The sequence below is a fragment of the Juglans microcarpa x Juglans regia genome, chromosome 5D, assembly GCF_004785595.1.
Source record: "Juglans microcarpa x Juglans regia isolate MS1-56 chromosome 5D, Jm3101_v1.0, whole genome shotgun sequence".
NCBI lineage: Eukaryota > Viridiplantae > Streptophyta > Magnoliopsida > Fagales > Juglandaceae > Juglans > Juglans microcarpa x Juglans regia.
This window is the reverse complement of record NC_054602.1, coordinates 20,606,844-20,627,973: the sequence shown is the minus strand read 5'-3', so window position 1 is coordinate 20,627,973 and position 21,130 is coordinate 20,606,844. Positions and strand designations below refer to the sequence as shown.

The 21,130-nt window shown below is 34.8% G+C and overlaps 1 protein-coding gene across 5 annotated transcripts; it reads right to left on the bottom strand.

Moving 5' to 3' along the window:
- On the bottom strand, window positions 1-18,316 carry LOC121264475 (protein ZINC INDUCED FACILITATOR 1-like). 5 transcript variants are annotated; one of them, XM_041167663.1, is made up of 17 exons: window positions 17,759-18,316; window positions 16,918-16,958; window positions 14,887-14,947; window positions 14,678-14,780; window positions 14,460-14,562; window positions 13,919-13,972; window positions 13,775-13,837; window positions 10,315-10,364; window positions 10,133-10,208; window positions 8,789-9,001; window positions 8,617-8,704; window positions 5,930-6,015; window positions 5,721-5,828; window positions 4,691-4,735; window positions 4,494-4,582; window positions 3,099-3,142; window positions 1-272 (listed from the first exon to the last, which is right to left on the bottom strand). In XM_041167663.1, the coding sequence occupies exons 1-17, from the start codon at window positions 17,910-17,912 to the stop codon at window positions 172-174; spliced, it is 1,479 nt and encodes a 492-aa protein (XP_041023597.1). In that variant the 5' UTR covers window positions 17,913-18,316; the 3' UTR covers window positions 1-171. The 5 variants fall into 5 exon arrangements, with proteins under 5 accessions (XP_041023597.1, XP_041023595.1, XP_041023599.1 ...); XM_041167661.1 differs by lacking the exon at window positions 17,759-18,316 and adding an exon at window positions 17,134-17,380 and having other exon boundaries at window positions 14,678-14,758; XM_041167665.1 differs by lacking the exon at window positions 17,759-18,316 and adding an exon at window positions 17,134-17,360.
- Between the last annotated feature and the right edge of the window lie 2,814 nt (window positions 18,317-21,130).

The window sequence follows — 21,130 nt, the reverse complement described above, 5'->3', positions numbered from 1 at the left end:
TAACTCATGATCAGTGTTTTTGCCATTCGCAAATAATGGCATTTGCCCCCCTTTTATGAAGAATGTTATGGATCGAGTACCCCCATATCCCAACCACTTGTAAAATGCAAAACTCATCAACGCTTTTTAATGATCAATAAATTTAGGTGGAAGGCAACCTCTAAAATTGAGCTACGAACTGTCAGTAGCTCGCTCCACTAGAAAAGGTTTGAAAGTCATCAGCAACCCAATCAACTCAATAATGTTCAGGATGAAGAAAACCATATGGCTACCTGCATCACAAAACAATGGTACTATCAAGGATGCAGCCTTACTTACAGAAGGTAAATGAGAGAGAGAGAGAGAGAGAGTAAACAGGAATTCTAAAATCTATAAGCAGATTAGTCAAAATACAAATCAAATAAAGATCAAAAAGATATTTTTTATGACTAGTTTTTAAGTATCAAAGAATATATAGATATGTACACATACATACATACATACACATATTTCGCAAAGTTGACTCGAACTTGGTTTTATTAATATGCTTAAAAGTTTAAGATTAATGAGCACTTTACATACTTTTAGTGCTAACCCCACCATAACCCCGTATCGAGCAAATAACTCGAATTAATTTCTTTGGATGAACTCCCCAAATGCCTACACAATGCTCTTCAAAAAGCCCATTAAGCCTTTCACCACACCTTGGTAAACTAATGACGCAGAAAGTTCCTCACCACCCAGTCTTTTGACCATCTATGTAATACCCCAGATTGCGTATGGAAATGTGGTGAATGGCATCCAACCAGCGGGATAAAGAAAACATATTTGTCTACAACTCCATAGAACATCAAGGCCTTTCCAATTGAGCTGCAAGAATGGCCTCCAGGATAGAAGCTAATGAATCTGACCCAATGAGAGGTGACAGCAAACCATGCCTTCAGTTTAGTATGAGATGACTGGAATTTTTGTTTTCATTGCAGGCATCTTGGTCATGTCTCAGGTCAACACATGTTTTATCTCTATCCTGCTGGGTTGGTGAAACGATCCATGGATGCAATAGAAATAGAACCAAAGAGGGCATGATCTCCAAAACCAACCATTTAGCAAGCATCCCTCTAACTCAGGAAAGGCATTCCACAAAAGCTTTGCTCAGCAATGAGTATGAAGCTTGCAATGCTGCATGTCCTTCAAGGACCAATTCAAAACCACATCAATGGAGAAGGATAAACTTACTTTCAGTTTCTCCTCACCAAGAACACGATTCATGCAACCCGTGTCACTAAGCATTCAAACTTGGTGGCTTTCCCCAAGTCCACAACTCAAACCGAGTCTCATCCATCAAAATCAGTGATTCTTTCCCCACGTTGGAACCCTCCACAATTGTGTTCCAGCTCGACTACAAATCCATAAGCTTCCAACGGAAGGCTTTTCTACCTAGGTGCTACCCGCACCCCTCGGACTTCCCGCACTCCCGCCCCTAGCTGGCCCCACACCCCGAGGGCAGGGTGCCCCATCCACATGCCAGGGGCGGATTGGCCCCCTGTTCCGTCCATCCCCCGCCGCCCACCCACGCCAAGAAAACAACTAGGAAACACAAAAATCCAAAATGCCGAAAAACAACAATAAATCCAAAAAATCACAGATCCATCCACAACAAATTGGAAAACAACAAAAAAAGCCTCAAAACAATGGATATATCATATGATAGAGAAATAGCTTGGAAGAGAGAGAGAGAGAGAGAGACCAAGAGGGACACGCAATGACCAAAAGAGAAACAACGATAGGAGGAGGAAGAGACTCAAGAGAGACTGAGAACTGAGAGGAAAGGAAACTGGAGAGAGAGAGAGAGAGAGAGAGAGTGGGGGGAAGAAAGAGACGGGGGGAGGGGGGCAAGGGTTAGACCCTAAACGACGTCGTTTACATCGTTTCATTAAAAATAAATAAAACCTAATCTAAAATGACGTCATTTTATTAACAAAAATTATTTTTTTAATATATATATAGATATTTATATGTAATTATAATTTATATGTGGCTTGGGCTGGGGTGCGGGGTATTATGCAGGCGGGCCAAGCCCGCCCCCGCTTGGTTCACAGATGTGGGCGGGCACCCTGCCCCACATGTGACAGCTGTGTGGGTAGCCCGCACTGCCCAGGCTCAGCCAGCCGGTGGAGGGCTGGCCGACGGGGTGTGGGGCCCCGCCGCCCACCCCTATTTCTACCTTCCACAACAATCTTCTTCTCTCTTAAAGCCTAGCCTACCTCTTAACTCCTAAACTAATCACTTCACAGCCTCTAGGGTAGAGTCATTAGCTAAACCTCAAGCTATCATCCTCAATCTTCTCACCACTAGTTCTCTCCCTCCCCAAATCCTCTCCAAAGAAAACAAGTCTAGCCTCCCTTCAGAACCACAAGCTTAGAGCCCTGAACTTTCAGCACTGGTTCATCGCTCTTCAAATGGGGAAAGCACCTCCATAGAGCCATCTGGAGTTGACACCTCCAGGCACCGCAAAATGAACACAACAATAGTGGATTTTCTTTTCACCACTCATTCAGCCAAGGAAAGTTTTGAATAAATAAGAAATCTTCTACTCCAGACAACTGGCAAAGAAGAGAAAACAAGCCCTAGTGACATCTTCAGCATTGAATCTGCAGATATATAAATGGTTGTGGAGGCAAGCCCGCCCCAAGTCTTCATTAGAACAATTGCATGGAATTGCCAGGGTCTAGCCCGACCTCAACAGCCAGCCATCCTTGTGGGCAATTAGGCTAGAATTCCATGGCATAGAACGACCATATAATCTTTGATCACGCTTTCGATAATTAGTTCTCCAAAGAAGGAATGCATACATTTCTAACTTCCTTTGAAGCATGTAGGCCATTAGATTCCTGACAGATCTCCAACACTTCCACTCAAAGAAGTTAGGACTAGTTTATTTCAAGAACAATTCCGTACCCAAAAAGATAATTTTAGTAACCCCACCAAATTCTGTTGAACAAATACAGAGTAGTAAATTACTATATAGGAATTGAACTTGCCCTAGTAAAACTGAACATATAATGATGAAATTCTTACTTTGGTTATAACAAGAATAAGATTTGAGTTCAGTACTCTACCTTGAAGAAAAAACACATTCTGTCGCTTCTGTGCCCACGAAAATCTGCAAATGTTGTAACTCATCGATAATTAAATAAAAAAGATTTTGAAAATTTTTGAACTCTTGAAGATCATTAAAACTAACTAGGCCTTCATGCAGAGGGAAATGCATTCTTAGATACCTATGAGTAGAACTGGGACTGGAAAAATTACATGGGCAGAAATGAGATCAAAGGAAACGATGTTCCATTAGTGAGGATACCAGAAATAATATAGTATTTGTTATTCATCCATTTCACCAATACGACTCAAACTATCATGCAGCAAACACTCAAGTTTGGCATGTGATAAGACAGACATATATGCTGAACCCAAAATTATTTGCACATCTAAAATAGCACTCAACAGTTTATCCTAGAGTGATTCACACCCATTGATGGTCAGTCCACAATGGAAATGCTATCTCTGCTCTTGCTTTTATCTTTCTGGCTTTCTATATAGATTAATAATTACATTGATATTATCACTTTCCGTTGACCAAACTCAGCAATTAAACCCTACAAAGTCTACTTCTAAGACTTCAGAATTCTGTGCATGAAGAGCCTTCTATAACCCTATGCTTGTGTTGGTTATCCCAACCCTTAAGAAGGGGCCATGGATATTAGCAGTACAGAAATGTTCCTATTACATACAAATATTCTTACAGTACTTTCCATCATTTGACCAGCATTCTTCTTGGAAAATCCGTTTTATCTTTCCTGTCTTTTCTTTTCGAATTTGCTATTTTTTGGTGCTAAATTAACTGTTAAATTTATTTAACAGAAAAAAAAAATCAACTGCTCAATTTGAGAAGTTTTAAGCCCTTTATCCTATCAAAAAGAAGTTTTAAGCCCTTTATGATGTTTCCAAGGAAGAACAATTGCAACCTTGTGTAGTCCTTAGGGAGTATGGACCCAGGTGTGACTTGGGCCTTCCTTGAGCTGTTAGTAATTATTTACAAAGTAATTAAATTCATATCTTCCCATTAGATTAATCTTTTGAGAAAACTGATGAATTAACGTGGTCTCAGGAGTATTAATTTTGAGTTTGAACCTTGACTCTATAGTCTACACTTAAGCCCTATTTGTGAAAAATATTTCACACGGTGAGCTCACATTATTTGGAAGCATGAGGGAGAATTTTGAAACGTTAGTTAAATTACTAAACTCATCTTTTTCCATCAACCTAAGTTTTTGGACATATGATGATTTAACCGACTTCCTACAACTAAACTCGGGTAATCACATCCCCCAAATAAAATATGTGAATTGTGGCTTCTAGAACCACACTAAATTCAAATGGTAGCACCAAAAATAACCTCTTATTAAATAATGTGAAAGTAAATAAACATTTGACTGATTTAAAATCATACTCACAGCGAACCTCCACCAGCTGGACCAATTGCTTTAGATAAAGACATAGCAGACATTGATATGCCATTTGCTGCTCCTCTTTGCTTTTGGGTCTATACATAGAGTGAAAGTAACCATTCAACTAATAATCAATTACCAACTCATGCACCTTAAGATGGACAAAAATAAGAAACAGTACACCAATAATAAAGCAAGATTACCACAGCTCTATTTTGCAGAAGGAACAACCCTGTAGTAATGGACACCTGATTATGTTTGAATGTGTAAGAGCAACTTTATATATAGGAACAGAAAAATCTCAAGTAATATAAAATGTTTACTGGAGAGTCTTAAGATAGATTTAAGTATTTTTCCTTTATTAGAAAAAGTACCATATCATCTTTATGCATTTGTTGCTAAGCACGAGTCTACACATGAATGTTTACATTACCAGGTCCTACCTGCTTGGGGATTTGCATGGTATTGGTGCAAGTTCATGCATACTAACATTAACATCAATATATTTAAGTTCCTTCAACATGAATTTGGTGGATAATCCTCTATAGTAATAGAACAAATCATAAGATGGGGGATGAATAAAAATGCGCATGCATTATTCATCTCAGCTACCTTTGGAAGGGTGAAATATTCTAACTAAATATAATAAAGCAAGACATATACAAAAATACATGTGCTTGGATGTTTGACTACTACATAAAACATTTGAAGAAAATCTTAGAAAAATGTAATTTCATTAGTCCTGAAAGAAAAGAAAAAGTTACTCATAAAAAAACGTCCTGCAAAAATTGGAGGGAATAACCCTTTTTAATTGATATATATATATATATATATATATATATATATATATGTATATATATATACCCAACTGCTAATAAATAATTCAATATACGGCCATTATCACTCTCATGCTTGTATTACTGACTATATAGTTTAATATTTATTGATTCATTCTCAGATGAAAAGATAAATTACATAAACAGACATAAAGACTTTGAAATTTAAAAATAAAACCACAACCTCAAATAATTGCCTGCCACATCAGTGGTGAGATGTGGGTGTTACACTGGTGGTGTTACAAGTAGCAATACTCGTTCCAATTTTTTTTTTTTTTTTTTATGGGTAATACTCATTCCAAAATTATATTGTAGCATGTGGAAAATTGAAAGATAAGTTTCTACTGAGCGTGACCATAAAACTGAAGTAAGCTTTCCACTTTGAGCATATACTTACAGAGAGCACATTCTTCATTATAGACGCACAGTCTATCAATATGGTGAGGCTGAGGCCAGAAAGCATAGCTATAAAAGGATAACTTGACAACAATGGTATGGTAATAACCTTCATAGGAAATCAACAAGTACCAGTTAGCGAGAACTTGATATTCCTCATGCACAGATAAAAAAGAATGATGCATAGAAGAAAGTTCGTTAAAGACATACTGCTCCAATGCGAGATACCATGATGGGCCCAAAAATTCTCACCACCAAGGGATATACAAATAGCTGAAAGACTAGTAGCCCAAAACCTGATAGTTTCCAAAAGAAAAGGCAGCCTTTAAATATCTAATATGTAATACCATTCATAGGTAAACTATACAAAGATGACAGATATGCATTTGAATGTTAGGTACCAAATAATCAGATAATGTTTAGATGAAAAATGAGTTATTTCTTGCACTGTATTTGACAGGGATGTTAGTCCCCCATCGGACTTGAGGAAAGGGTGAAGGTTTTCCTTTTGCTGCACAATCAATGATGTTTTAAAGCCAATCTTTTTAGGCCATAAATAAGATCTTTAGTCTTTACAATCCGTGGCATTGTGCTCAGGCCCTGTCATTTGTGGGTTAAGTGTAGAGAGAGAGAGAGAGAAACAGTTTTAACTGTAAACATCAAAGAGTTTTCTGCCTGTTTCAGCTGTTTTTTCGAGTGTGGATAACTCGAGATATGGCTACATTTTCTAATTAGAAGGCAGTGTGAACAACTGGTTAAAGCAGAGTGAAGATATGGAAAGATTTTTGTACCCAAATTTTGTGGGAGATCAATTAATTGGAAGCACTGGAAAATAGATCTGAGTGAAATCAATCTGAGATGAACCAAATCATGCCATAAGTTTCCATGAGTTGTAATATTTCCAATATTTTCCTTTATTACATACAGGCACATTCATATTTCCATACCTTTCCTACTCAAAACAAATAATTAGTTAGTGGAGTAGGATTCCTAATTCTAGGTCCTCTCTTTCTAACAGCCTATCTTTCTCTCTGCACTCTCGCATCTGTAGTTTTCACCAATCTTCTCCATTTTCTTTTTCCCCCATTGTTTGACTTGGTATTCAAGCAATGACCTTGAATTCAAATAATGACTCTACACTTCCTCATTTCAATTAAAATATCTAATTGTTTGGCTCTACTTATTGAAGGAGAGACTGAGCCCATATGTGAAAGGAAATTCTAAAATATTAAGTGAATCATTAGGAAAAGAATTATACTTTGCCCCATCAAACTACCCTCCATTTTGCATTACGCACTCCAAACTACAAATTGTTTCAAACTACACCCTCGACTAAGATCCAACCTTTAGGACAAACGAAAAATAAGTCACGTAGCAGAATTTCCACCATCCATTTTTACTTCACGAATCTCACATCTGTCTCACAAAACAGAGGTGATTTGAAGCATCGATTGCTAGAGATCTGGTGATTACTAGAGAGTTTTCTATCTCAGGACTCACCAATACTAGGTGGCTATTGTGGCGGCCCTAATTGCCAATGCCAATTACATTTGGCAACATTACTTTGAGGATTTCTTCAATGAAATGTTCATCTAGCTCAATAATAGTGTTTATGCTATTGGTCATATCCCTCTGTTTTACAATTTCTGATATTTAGATCACTGGCATATTAGCATGAAAATATGCTGTGGATTTGTAACCATAGTTGCGGTCCTCTGGTTTTTTGACAGTTTTTATCTTTCATTCGTCGTCCCCTTCATCCTCTTACTTTCTCTCTTACTTTTCTCTATTGCCTAAAATACTATCAGAGCAGTCTTATTAGTCTTACAAGATTCTAGCAGTTTAAGCATTCACTGTGTGAGTCTCATATGAAAGTAGTTTATTTGATTCCTCAGCTGACAAAAGGTTTGTTGTTTTCTATAAATAATCACTTGATAATAGAATCTTATACGCATGCATATGGTTGCTAGATCCCTTGTAGAAGCTAACTTCAAAGCCATGGCATACAAAATATGTGAGGTATTATTGCTGAAAATACAATTAAACGAACTTGGGTACAATGCTAAAGATCCTATGAGATTGCATTATGACAAGGATGCGCTTAATCTGTAGAACACTAGAACAACTCGTAGATGCTTGAGGGGGAGGGTCGATGGAGTGATTTCCATGTGGGGTATCTTTACCATGACTTGAGGGGGAGTGTTGATGAGCGATATTCCCAAAATTGTCTTTATCAAATTGGATGGCATTTATGTAACTGTACCTTTCCTTCTCTAGTATAAACAGTACCTTAGAGGTGCGGGAACCTAACTTCAGGTCATCTCTTTCAGCTAGCTAGCCCTCCCTCCCTCCCTCACTCACTCATCTTGTTTCTTCGCTAATCTTCTATCTTCTCTTTCTTTTCTCCTTTGTTCAACTATAAGAAGTCACCAATATTTGACTATTATAGAATGGTGGATAACATTTTGGAGGTATTAGTCCTAGGATCTAAAAGTATAATTTTCTGATTATTCCAACAAATAGATCTATATATATATATATATAGAGAGAGAGAGAGAGAGTTTCTGACACTATTAGTGTAATCTTTATGTATTCCCTCTTTAGAGGTTCATTGTATCCACTGTGTAAAAGTTGAATAGTATCATTTTTATTTTATTTTATTTTATTTCTTGTTTTGACATTTTCAAGGATCAAGTTATATTCATCACTCTTCCCTTACTTTCATTTGACCATGTATATTTGTAAAGAATAAAAGAAAACAGAAAATATAAGGACAAAAATTGCAGCAAGAGTATGAGATCATAACTCTTCATATAATTGAGAGGGCTAGGAGACCAAATACTGGACTGCCAAGGGAAAAAGTCACAAGATTGTAACATACTATCTAGCCAAATTACCAGTAATTGCAAGAACTTCACCAATATCTGCAGTTGAATAGCTCAGTCCCCCATATTTCCTGGGGCTAACAGCCCATAATGAAAAAATCTGAAGACCAGGATGGATAAATACCAAAAACGATCTAGTTAGTACCGAAAAGAATCACAATTAAATTCGAGAAGAGAATATTACCTCTGTATAAGCCATATCATGAAGTTGGAAAACACAGTATACAATGATAGATGACATCAATGGCCAATTTTTGAGCAGGCTCTGTTGAGAAGCTGGATACTTCTCAGACTTTTTCATATTTTGTTTCCCATCAGGCCCATTAATCGTGGCCTCTCCTGCATCATTTGAGTCCTCAAGCTCTCCATTGTCTTTAGGATGCATATGTAACGTTTCCTATAATCCAGAAATTCTTAGACTTCAATTTTAATCATTGAAAAGCCAAAAATTATGTGCTTAGAGAACACATTGTTAATGCAAATTTTCACACGCTAACCATGCAATTTGATATTCCATATTATAATTCACCCTTCAATAACTAAAACGACAAAGGGAACATCTCAGCAATAAGAAAATACTTAAATTGCATGCAACATGCATGGATTATAAATATAGAATACTTTTAAATTAAATGGCATAAATCAAAATTTAGGTGGCTAAGAATTCACCACCAGGCATATGCATTTCTTGACATAAGTATCCCTTTACGTCCTTAAGAAAGGAAATGCATATTGTTTGCCTGTTACTTGCTGTGGTGCCAGCAACATTATGCTCCATGTGCCAACCAGTTTGGCAGCATAGTTGTTAGTTAGCTAAAAGAATTATCCGACACATTTTATGACATAATAAGTAATGTCTAACTGTTGCCTTGTTAATTTCAATAACTACGCTATGCTGGCATAGCTTCTGTCCCTTTTATTCATTGATAAGAAGAAAGCTAAGAATCAACAAAATGTATTGCAGTGCCAGTAGTATTCTATAGATCAGAAATATCCTTCCAAAATTAGGGTACTCTCACACTATTCAGTTACATTCATCAACATGCTGACAATTAGGAAGCACAAATTGTAATTGAACATGCCTTTTCATGACCAAACAAAATTACAGAGCTTGATAAGCTATTCATTTGACATAGAAGTAGAAAACCAAGACATTCCCTAACATTTATTTCTCTATGATACATCAGTTAGCATTTCAACCCAACTTCTCTACCCTATCGTGGAAGCCCAAAAATTACAAATGGCTATCTGTGGTATTCATTTTCTGGTCAGCACAAAATAGACTTGGCAGACCTTGTTGCACATGCAATTACTCGATAACAATAATTCTCACAAACAGATGAGTTTCCAGCCCCTTTAAACATGTGATCTTAAATGGCGCTACCCCTAAATACTAGTTGTAGCAATTGTAGTAGTGAGAATAACAGCAACACCACCACTGACAACAACAACAACAACAATAAACTACAGTACAATTATGAAGGTGGGAAAACGATCAAGGGCTGTAAATTGGGATATCATCACTTACCGGGAGCCAAAAGCATAGAATAGATACTCCCAATGCAAATATTGATATGAGAAGGCAAGGTAACAAGTATGGAAACCTACAAATATAATTTATGCTTCACCAATTAAGCAAAAAGGATGGAAAAAAAAAATTGTTTCAGAGAAGCATAAAAGTAATGATAAAGAAGAAAGGCTATTGCTTACCTCCCAAACAGAGATTCTTCAGAAAATATCTGTGGATATTTCTCAGCAGGCTGACACATCAATGATCCACAGAAAATTCAGTATGTTTGATTTCGTGGCGAAAAATAAATAAAAGCAGGCAACTAAAGTTTGTCCACAATTTTTTAAAAAAAAAAAGGTGGAAGAGGCACTGCTATCTGAGTTTAAGAAGCTTGTTTCTACAATTCAGGTTGAAACAATGCCTAGCTAGACAAGATTAATGGAGGATCCACTAGTTGGCCAAATTCCCTCAGAATGAAGTAAAATGACAGATTATCACAGGTTAGGGCGAGGCCTGGGAACCCCATTCCCCAACCCTATCCCAACAAAGCAAAATTTCCCCCATCCCCCAAGTTAGGAATTTATGGGGATATCTAATCTGTGCCCCTCCCCTCAGGTCCTTGTCCCCCACCCTTACCTCTCCACCTACATTTACACTCTTTTATAAACTTGCTACTATTTGAAAAGTTAGAAACATATTATTGAATCTTGGGCATAAAATATCACATTAAAAAAGCAACTGGAAGATAATACTTTGCAAATAGAAATAAACAAATAGTAAATGGCAATCCTAACTATATAAGCGACTAGATTTAGGTATAAAAGTACGGGGATATAGAAGAGGAGGGATTTATTTGGAGGGTGTCACGCCCAGAAAATTAGGGTTTCCTTTCTGGCTTGTAGAATTAGGTTATGTGCTACCTTAAGTATGTTCCTTTTGTGATATGCGCGTGTGTCTGAATTTTTTATCTTCTCATTAGTTATTTGCTGATTTATTTTATTAAGAGATAATTATGGGAGAGATTTGGCCTGCCTTGGACTGTGGAGAAGTTAAAAAAAGGATGTAAATATTTCCAAAAATATTCAGATCATTGGAGAACAATTGGGAGCTGTAGAAGACATAAACACCTAATCCAGCAAACAGATCCTTATTTTTGTAAGTTCTGCCATTTATTGAATAGTTCATAGAGCCAAAAAAAATCCCAAAAACTGGTACTAGCCTAGGCATTTCTTCAGTCAGGTTTTGCTATAAAATTAAACCCTAGCCTATGCCTAGATCTGCTGCCCCTCTGTTGCTCTCAAACCCTAAGCCAAAATCAGAAAAGAATTCCAAAGGAATTTCGTCAATTTTCTCTTCTAAATTCCTTAAAAAACTGAGCTGAATATCATCAGTATCAATCTGCCCAGACAAAGGAGTTTTCTTCTTCAGATCTGCTGCACCCTTGATAAGAATTCCAACAATTTTTCATCAATGTCCCTCTTAAAACCAAAAAAGCGACAAAGCTGTGTCATCAAAAAGGTGATGAAAATACTCTATACGGTTTGGACGGCTGTCCAAAAAATGCGAATTGTGGAGATGCATCAAACAATCCAACTGCACCACTTCTCTCAAAGCCAAATAATACAATAGAAACTCACGATTGGCTTGATAATACACCTTTCATATGTTCAACTTACTAAGAACACCCAATTCCCCTGATCTTATTCTGCTATCCAAGCTTTCTTTGCAATAAGAGATGAGTCTAAAATTTGCCTCCCCCTGATGAAATCATTATGAGATAGGGAGATAATATTTTCCACCATTGGTTTCAACCAATTAGCAAGGACAGTGATGATTTTGTAGAACCCCGTGCATTAAGACATACATGTCTTAAGTGTTTAATATAAACTGCCCCTGCCTTCTTTGGGATATGGGATTATAAATATTGCATCATGCTTTTTAGAAAATCTTCCCTTAGAATGAAGATCATGGAAAACTCTCATAAAGTCTTCTTTCACCACGTCCCAACAATCTTGGAAAAAAGCTATAGAATACCCATTGGTTCTGGGGCTTTATCTCAATTCAATTCTTTTACTACCTCATGAATTTTGTTTTCCTCAAATGCATTTTCTATTAAACCGCCGCCTCTGCTTCTAGTTCCTTAAAATCCAAGCCATCCAACTTGGGTCTCCAGTTGAACTGTTAACGTATATAATCTCAAGTAAACTAATGCACTATGTGATCAATAATCTGATGATAGTTGGATAGTTCTACGTCATTCCCACTCAAGAAGTCTATAAAATTGCTTCATCAGTGCAAATTAGCCACTTGGTGGAAAAACTTTGTGCACCTATCACCCTCATTTAACCATAAGGCCCTTAATTTTTGTCCCCAGCTAATCTCTTTTGGAAGTGTAAGCCTCTTCATCTCACTACTAGTGAAGCTGTTCTAAGTTTTTCAACATCTAATGCACTTCTCACCTCAATAGCTTCAAACGTGCTCAATTAATCCATAAGGATCTTCTTTTGTCTTCTCACATGGCCAAATGCTTGCTCGTTCTAAACTTTCAATATTGGCTTTCAGAGTTTTGAGTTTGCAACCTAGGACACAACTTGGTCAACCTTAAAAGCATTATGAAGCCCACCACCCTTTCACCCTTTCCATGAAGCCCTTAGATTTCAGCCATATGTTTTCTAACTTAAAGTACCTTTTAATCTTTTGAAAATGCTTGCAACCATGGAGAATGGGAAAGTGATCCAAGCAATGTTTTGGAAGTTTGCATTAGGCCACTTCAGCGGACTTCGCCTCCCAATCAGGGGAAAGGAGGATTCTATCGACTGGGGACAAAAGAAGGCACATTTTGGTTATAGACCATGTATAGGCACCCTGGTCAAAAGAAAGAGCAATGAGCTTTTGCTCAAAAATCAGTAATGTTGAAATCTCCTCCAATGCACCATGGCATTCCCCTAACTGATCATACCTGCCCAACTCATTTCTTTATCCCCCCTCCACATAACCAGAAGTTAAACTACTTTTGAATTTAGATTTTCAAATTACTATATGGATTCCATTTTAGTTACCCAAAAAAATATCAAATACAAGATCTATGAATCCCAATTTCCATAAAAAATATATTAATGGCAAACTTCTATGTTTTAAACCAGCATATGCTTTTCGAATAACTTGCCAAGACAAAATGAGAACAGCTGAAGGACAACAGCTTATAAGATATGCCTCACTTTCCAGTGCTTTGAACTGTAATGATATAGATCCAAATGGCTGGGCATAACTGCATCCACCAGGGTTCATTGATAGGACAAAACACTCCAAATGGCTGGGCAATTTTACCAGGACAAATATATACAACTCTGAAATTTTAAATCAATCCCTGACCATTTAATGCAATTTGTCCTTCAACCCAACACATAATTTTTGTTAGTTTCTTGCTACAACACACATTATGGAAACTTCTTTGCTGTTAGTCATAACTATGGAAATACCTGATGAGAAATGCAATTGATCATCCTTTTATCATCCCTTGATGTGGCATCAAATGATTGGAAAATACTATTGGTTATATTTTAATTACCTCCCAATCATTTGATGTCATATCACGAGATAATAAAAGGATGATAATCAAAAGGATGATCAATAAAATAAATAAATAACCAAATAAAGTACCTGAGCAAGAAAACCTCCAACAGCTGGACCGAGGACTAATCCAATACCCCATGATGTGCTAATCTGTTAAAAGGAAAAAGAAAACTCCTTCACTATTATGTTTCATAGTCCAAAACCCTACAAAAGAGGGGGAAAATTCCTTACAATTGACATTCCCAAAGCTTGATATTCTTTACAGCAAATTTCTGAAGCGTATGCCTTGTTATAGACAAAAACTTGATATATTAACATGTAATTCAATTATGTAAATTGCACAACAATAAAAATAGCAGTGCTTATCAGCTATATGTAGAAAAAGATGGTTAATTGTGTCATAAGACACCCAAGCAGCAAAACCAGTGCAGGCCAAATGGCCATCCTGGCCTAAAAAAAATGCAACAGCTAGGAATGCTCCAATATAGTTAGAAGTAGCAAAGCCCATCAAGCCACAAACTGGCAACAGCTCATGTATAAATCACAAGCAAATGCAAAAAGCAGTTCAGGATAAAGTAAGATCAGAGTAGAATCCCATGATTATAAAATAGTAAAAACAAGGCCAATCCGAGATCTTGATATTGATGTACAGATGAGGCTTTAACTGCAGATGGATGGTGCTTGAGGCCGTATGGCCATCGCTGAGTTTGCCATGTTTTACTGGGAATGATGACATTTGTATGATTTCTATTAATTAAGGCAAGTGACATACCCTCATTGGGCCAAGAATACCACACAAACTTCCAAGAAGAAACCTTGTAGAAACCGCCATCCAAAAGTTTGTACTAAGGCCGAAAAGAGTATTGAGAATAACCCTGAAATCGTCATAGCAGAAGCAGAGGGAATAAAATAAGGAAATTATATCTGAAACATGCGGAACTTTATTAATTAATTGTACAACATAGGAAGCTTCTGATGGGCAGTACTCACACTGTAATAGTGCCAAAAAATATTACAGGCTTTCGTCCATATCGATCCGCTATCATCCCCCAAAGCACAGAAGTCAGGGCTCTTCCAAACATAAATGCAGATCCTTCAGGGAATGAGGGGGTTAGACTAAGAACTAAGGGCCTCAAAAAGAACTGCTAAGAATAAATAACCATAAGCATTTATGTTATGCATATATAAAATATGCTCACCCACATAACCAGCATAATAGCCAATATCTTCCTCCCGTTGCGCCACATGGAAATCCCTTATCTGAAAAAAGTTAATATGCACGGCCTCCAAATAAATAAATGAGAAGAAAATAAGAAAAAATGCATGTGTGTGTGTGTGTCTATATATATATACTGCTAATCGGTAGGAACTAAGCTGTGAGTTCAACAAAGCTGCAGATGTTATGTAGAAGCATTCACTATGACAAACTTAAATTAAGTTCAGAGAAAAAGAATAGAGAACAGAAACAACATTCAAAACTCTATAAAAAAATGGAATTGTTTCTGGATCCTTGTTAACTAATCAGGTCAGAAACATGTATTCGGAAAAATAGAAAAATAATAATAATAATAAGAACCTTCTTCAAATTCAAAACAGTGACAAATGACAGATAAATAGCTTGCAGAAAGTACAAGAGATCTATTAATTTGAATAAATTTGGAGTCAGCAAGATTACCTTAATGGAGAAAGTTACATATAAGAACTTTGCCAAGTTGAAAGCACCAAAAACATAAATAAAAAGCATATTCCACTATTCCATGTACTAGTTTTGGTATTTTAACTCAAAAACAAAAACCAAAATGAATTTTTATGGGCCTGTTTACAGACAATGTGCAAAAAGGAAATATTCCTGTGTTCTACTACTACTTGACATTTGTTTTTTATGCTAAGTAATAGGAAGATTTTATTGACAAGTAAATAGGCATAGCCCAAGTAAACAAGAAGTATACAAGAGAAAACACCCAAATACAAGCTAGGAACTTGACATTTAAAATTAGTTCATATTGTTTCCTAATGTATCAAATAGAGACTTGATCAATAGATTGCATACTTATGGGATTTCAAGAAATAATGTAGTATACAATTCTGCTTATTGATCTCGGCGAAGTCTTTAGTTGGTTTCCTGAACTTCTAAACAACTTATACAAGCATATAAGGGTATGAAAGCATTTGCTTAAGTGTATAGATATATAACAAGAGCCTAACAACCATTCTCCAGCCAGAAGTCAGAAGGGATGAAATGTACCAAATTATTAGTTGGCTAATGGGTACACGAGAAGTTAAAGATGATGCGAAGTGCACAACAAAAAAAAGATCAATGATGTTCTCACTGATTTAAGTATCTTGAGACTGAAACCCCTGTTCTTTTTTTTATCTTTTTCTTTTTCTTTTTTTTTTCTTTTTTTTTTTTTTTTGCAGTGGACTATGGAGGATGGGATTGTTTCAATGGAGGATGAGGTTGTGTTTTGGATGCTGTGGAGTTTGATTGGTCTTTGTGTTTGAACTTCAGTACTTGTAAATTTAATTGTTTTCCACTTGATTTTGGTTCAATTTTAGGGTTTCAATCCGAAACTCTAAATTAGGTTAGGGGCTCATTACGAAACCCATAACCTATTTTATTTTGGGGTTTCACTTTGAAACCCCAAGCTGTTTTGGGGTTTCAATTTTGAAACCCCAAACTGTTTTGGGATTTCATGGGAGTTACTAAAGTTGCTAATAAAGCAACCACTTATTGTGCTGTTCATCGGTGTTACACTTACACCCCTTAAAAGTCTACAAGGTAACAAGTGTTGAAAGTTGCCTCAAATTCCTATTTTGAATTAGGCTCCTAATTGAGCTTCCTTACTTTAGTATGGAGGCAAAGCAATTCCTCATTCCATAAAGAATTGGAAAAATATTGAAAATTTGGTAATTCTTGTCCTAGAAGAAAGAATTCCTTAAGTTAGTAGGTGTTAGAGGATTCATGCTAAATCCAAAAGTGATTGCTTTGTCAATATGTGTCTACTCAGACAATATGGCAACTAGCAGTTATGGACTATCAGTCTCACCCCTCAAAGAAGCAAACTCTATGAACTTACAGCACCATTTTTTGGTTCAATTCAAATTTTTTTTTATTTGGGAACCAAAGATTTCCAAGATATCGCTAAAAATTAACAGTTAAAAACTGTTCATTTTGCCTTGGGTCTAGTTTTTAGAATAAAGATAAAAGAAGCACAAAGTAACATACTTACCATGAAATATAGGAAAGGGAACAGAGACGATATTGGCAAAGCTGCAAAAGTTTAGACCAGAAAAGCAGTAGGTAATGGTGAGATTATTCAGGTGAAAAAGAATTAGAAGGAAAAGAACCGTATCTACACATACACACACAGAGGAGTGCAGTAGGTAATGGTGAAATTATTCAGGAGAAAAAGAATTAGAAGGAAAAGAACCATGTATACACATACATACACACAGGAGTGAAACATGCTTTGCGGGAAGAGCTATATAGTGTCATTAAAGCTCTTAAAACTAGATAGGCACACAGTGCTCTATGCCATAGAAAGATTTTATCTTTTTTCAAGCAAAGTTGATCTGAGCTTCTACACGAGTGTAGAAGTAAACTGGCGCGTATGCTGTTTTGAAGGCAAATGAAGCCATCAAAATCTTGGGAAAGGAAATAGAACATTATACAGGTCTGGATAACGCCGAACTTCACACATAAGTTTGTCGACATTAAACGTGACTTCATCAAGAAGATATCTTGTATTGATGCATATCCATACAAAAAATGACAATAACAGAAACTCTACCGTCTAATTCCTTGTCATCCTCAACAATTCCATAATGCAACAAAACTGAAACATCTAAATCACAATGAGAAACTTTACTGTCGAGTTTATTGACACCCAAATAAATCGTTTATGCTATAGGGAGTTCAAACCGAACCAAGAATACATTGTAATTCCACCGTTACATTATCAAAAGAAAACCAATTAGCTATATTACTGCAGTCTCCTGGCCATAACCGACAATCTTAAATTGACAATACAAGCTTCAAACACACGCAAAGCAGGAGCGGGTCGGGAGTACCTGCAGCGAGAACCACGACAAAGACATAGAACAAATGCTTGAAAGGAATGCCATGCGTGTCTTCTTTCATCTGGTCAATCTTACAACCGGGGCAGTTCTCATAATAATCAACCCTGTTCTTGTCATTAAGCAAAACTTCCCTAATCTCAGCCATCTAAACCTATCGATCACCCTGGGAACTTTAAACAGATGAGAATAGCATTCACAAAAACGCTCGAAATTAGAATGGAACATCAAAAAGATTTGTTGAAATGAAGGCTGATAGCTCTCGAGTCATTGACGAGTAGGTAGGTTCGTTCCCGTACGACTTCTACTTCTTTTTATATTCTTTCTTCCAAAATTTTCGTACTTTTGACTTATGCACAGAAACCACCCGGAAATAGTTCCAAAACGAGTTCCAAAACGAGTTCGTTCCGTAGATTCCTTGTCCAAACACTCAGCTCCGCCGCCGCCCATTACCAGAAATGAATTCTGGAGAATCTCGGTGTCACTTAGATACAAGGATTGTTCCTTCCCCACAAAAAAGTCATCATCTTTTCGTTACTGTTTGTGCTTACTTTCGGTTTTTCGTGTTCCACCCTTTATTCTTTATTCTTCATTCCTTTTCCGAAGATTTTTTTTTTTTTTTTTTTGTGGAAGGAGAATACGTCCTTTCTAAAGATTGATTCAAAGTCAAAGTGAGTTCAGAGAGAGCGATATGACGTTTGCCCACTCAATTCAATCACTACTTTCTTTCATTATTTAGCCGTCGACAACATTTTATATAATTATATTTAAAAAAATATTTCTATAAAATGATACTAATTTTTTATAAATTATTTGATTAAAATACCTCTTATTTAAAATTTGATTATGTAAAAACTTATATAAAAAAAAAAAAATTGTCTATCATTTTCTTTTTCTTTTCTTATAATTTCTTGTCAAAATAGAAATTCATTTATACTAAAAAGTTAAAAGGGATTTATTCCCTTTATACAGTGAAAATTTGGGACCTTTTATAGAGGGAGTCCACCTAAACAATCACCGAATACGTAAATAAATTTTTGTCTTTTTTTTAAATATTTTTTTAAAAAAATAAAAATAAAAATTTATTTTAAAATAATTACTTAACAATTAAGTAAAAAAATTATAAAAAAAAAAATGCATTCGGTGGCCACCGTTTTGTGGGAGAAGCAATTCCCATTTGAAAAACATTTAATTATTTTTTTTTTTTTTCAAATCACATCACGCCGAATCGATGCAGTAAACGATGCAGTAAAACGTGTCTTTCACGACAAATGAATTTTTCTAATCAACTTGAGAGCATTAGAATTGATTCATCATTCTATTTTTCAAATTTTGATTAATATATAATTTTTTTATTTTTAGTTAATTATTTAAAATTTGAAATCTATATTAGATTAGTCATCATATTCTCTATAATAATAAAATATTATTATTTTTTATTATTTATATTTTTTTAATTAATTTATATTTTATTTTTATAATCTTCAATAACCTCTAACAATCATATTTATTTTCATTTTCACAATCTAATCATCTATAATATAATAATCTCATATGTTTATAGATGATAAAATCTCATATGAATAAAAATCTCATATCTATAATATAATAATCTCAAAAAATTCTTTTAGAGTTGTTATAATTCTTTTCATATTTGAAAAGAAGAATAGATTTACTATAATTTATACTTTGGATGAAAACAATTTAATTAATTCAATATGGAGTAAATATGGATGATATTTATTAAATTTGAAAATGAAAAAGCATTTGACTAATTCAATACCAATGCTATGAGTTAGTGCCAAAATTTGATGAAGGACAAAGGGAGTTGTTTAGATAGTAAAATGAGATGAAATGATTTAAATAAAAATTAAAAGTTGAAAAAAATATTGTTATAATATTTTTTTTAATATTATTATTATTTTAAAATTTAAAAAAGTTAAATTTTTTATTATATTCTGTGTGAAAATTTAAAAAAAATTATAATGATGAGATGAGATGAAATCGTTTCTGTATTTAGCGATGAGTTGAGATAGTTTTAGATGAATTGAATAAAATATTGTTATAATATTATTTTTTAATATTATTATTATTATGAGATTTGAAAAAGTTGAATTGTTTATTATATTTTGTGTAAAAATTTAAAAAAATTATAATAATAAAATGAAATGAGTTTATATGAGTTTCAAATCCAAACTAGGGCTTAAGCATTCTCTTTGGCTTGAATATATGTTTAGCAAGATTTTAATTAAAGAATATATATTAGTTATTTTAGCTAACTTGTTCCAAATGCACCTTACATCAGATTAGTTATAAGGAAAATGTGACACTTAAATTTGATACCTTGTTTTGGACACCTCATTATTTTAAATTTTTTTTTTAATAGTTAAAAAAGTAACTATTAATGTATTGATATTTTTTTATATTTTTTAAAAATATTTTAAAATGATAAAAAAATATGAATAAAACAATTTTTTTTAAAAAAAGAAAAAGTCTATTGGCCTAGCGGTCACTTGGAGTGGTGCTATTCTGCGATGGCTAACTTATTAAAATAATATTTTATTATTATTTCTTTGTTATTTCTTTATTTTACCCGTACGTCCCCAACGGTTATATTTTTTAAATTCAAGAGTCATGTTTGTTATTTATCCAACCGCCATTTTTATCTAAGCATGTTCACTTTTATTAACCAAAAATTATAATCTAACGGTCTTATCCTCGTATTATAGATATAACCATTTTCTTTCGAGTTTCATTTGCTTAAACCGAAGTTTGTCTATAATTCATTCATCACTTATTTTGTTTTATTCTATAGTTTATTTTTTTCTTTTCATCCACCTTCTTGCGTGATCAAAATCATCGTTTGGATAATAAAAATATTTCATCTCATTTCACCTTATCATTACAATTTTTTCAAATTTTCACATAAAATATAATAAACAATTCAAAATTTTCAATTTTCAAAATACTAATATTAAAAAAATATTCTAATAATATTTTATTTAACTTTCAACTTTCATCTCAGCGAACTGTCCAAACGGCACCAAAATAAAAATAATTTCACCTTTCTTATTCACTATGGCACCTCAAAAAAAGAATATACCCACTTCAAGGAATGTGAATTTCGAAAGGATTATGATGGAATAATCAAATTCACATGTGGTTGGAAACAAATGCTAGTGCTCCTTGGAAAGTAATGGATTGTTGGGATAGAATAAGGATGGCTAATGTCTTCTATGGGAATCACATTCTTACATGTGTTAAGAGAAGCTAATAGGTTTGCAAAGAAAAGAGTAATTGTGAAGATCAAAGAGTATTTCAACTATGTTCAGCTTCCAAGAGAGATGAGGGATATTGTTACTATAC

Coding starts and splice junctions, on each gene's coding strand:
- LOC121264475 (XM_041167661.1), bottom strand. CDS start 17,354: ATGTTCTATTTCCTTTCCCAAGATTTTGATGGCTTCATTTGCCTTCAA. Junction 14,563..14,677: donor TTTTTTGGCACTATTACAGT/GTGAGTACTGCC, acceptor TGACGATTTCAG/GGTTATTCTCAATACTCTTT. Junction 8,705..8,788: donor ATGATATGGCTTATACAGAG/GTAATATTCTCT, acceptor CCTGGTCTTCAG/ATTTTTTCATTATGGGCTGT.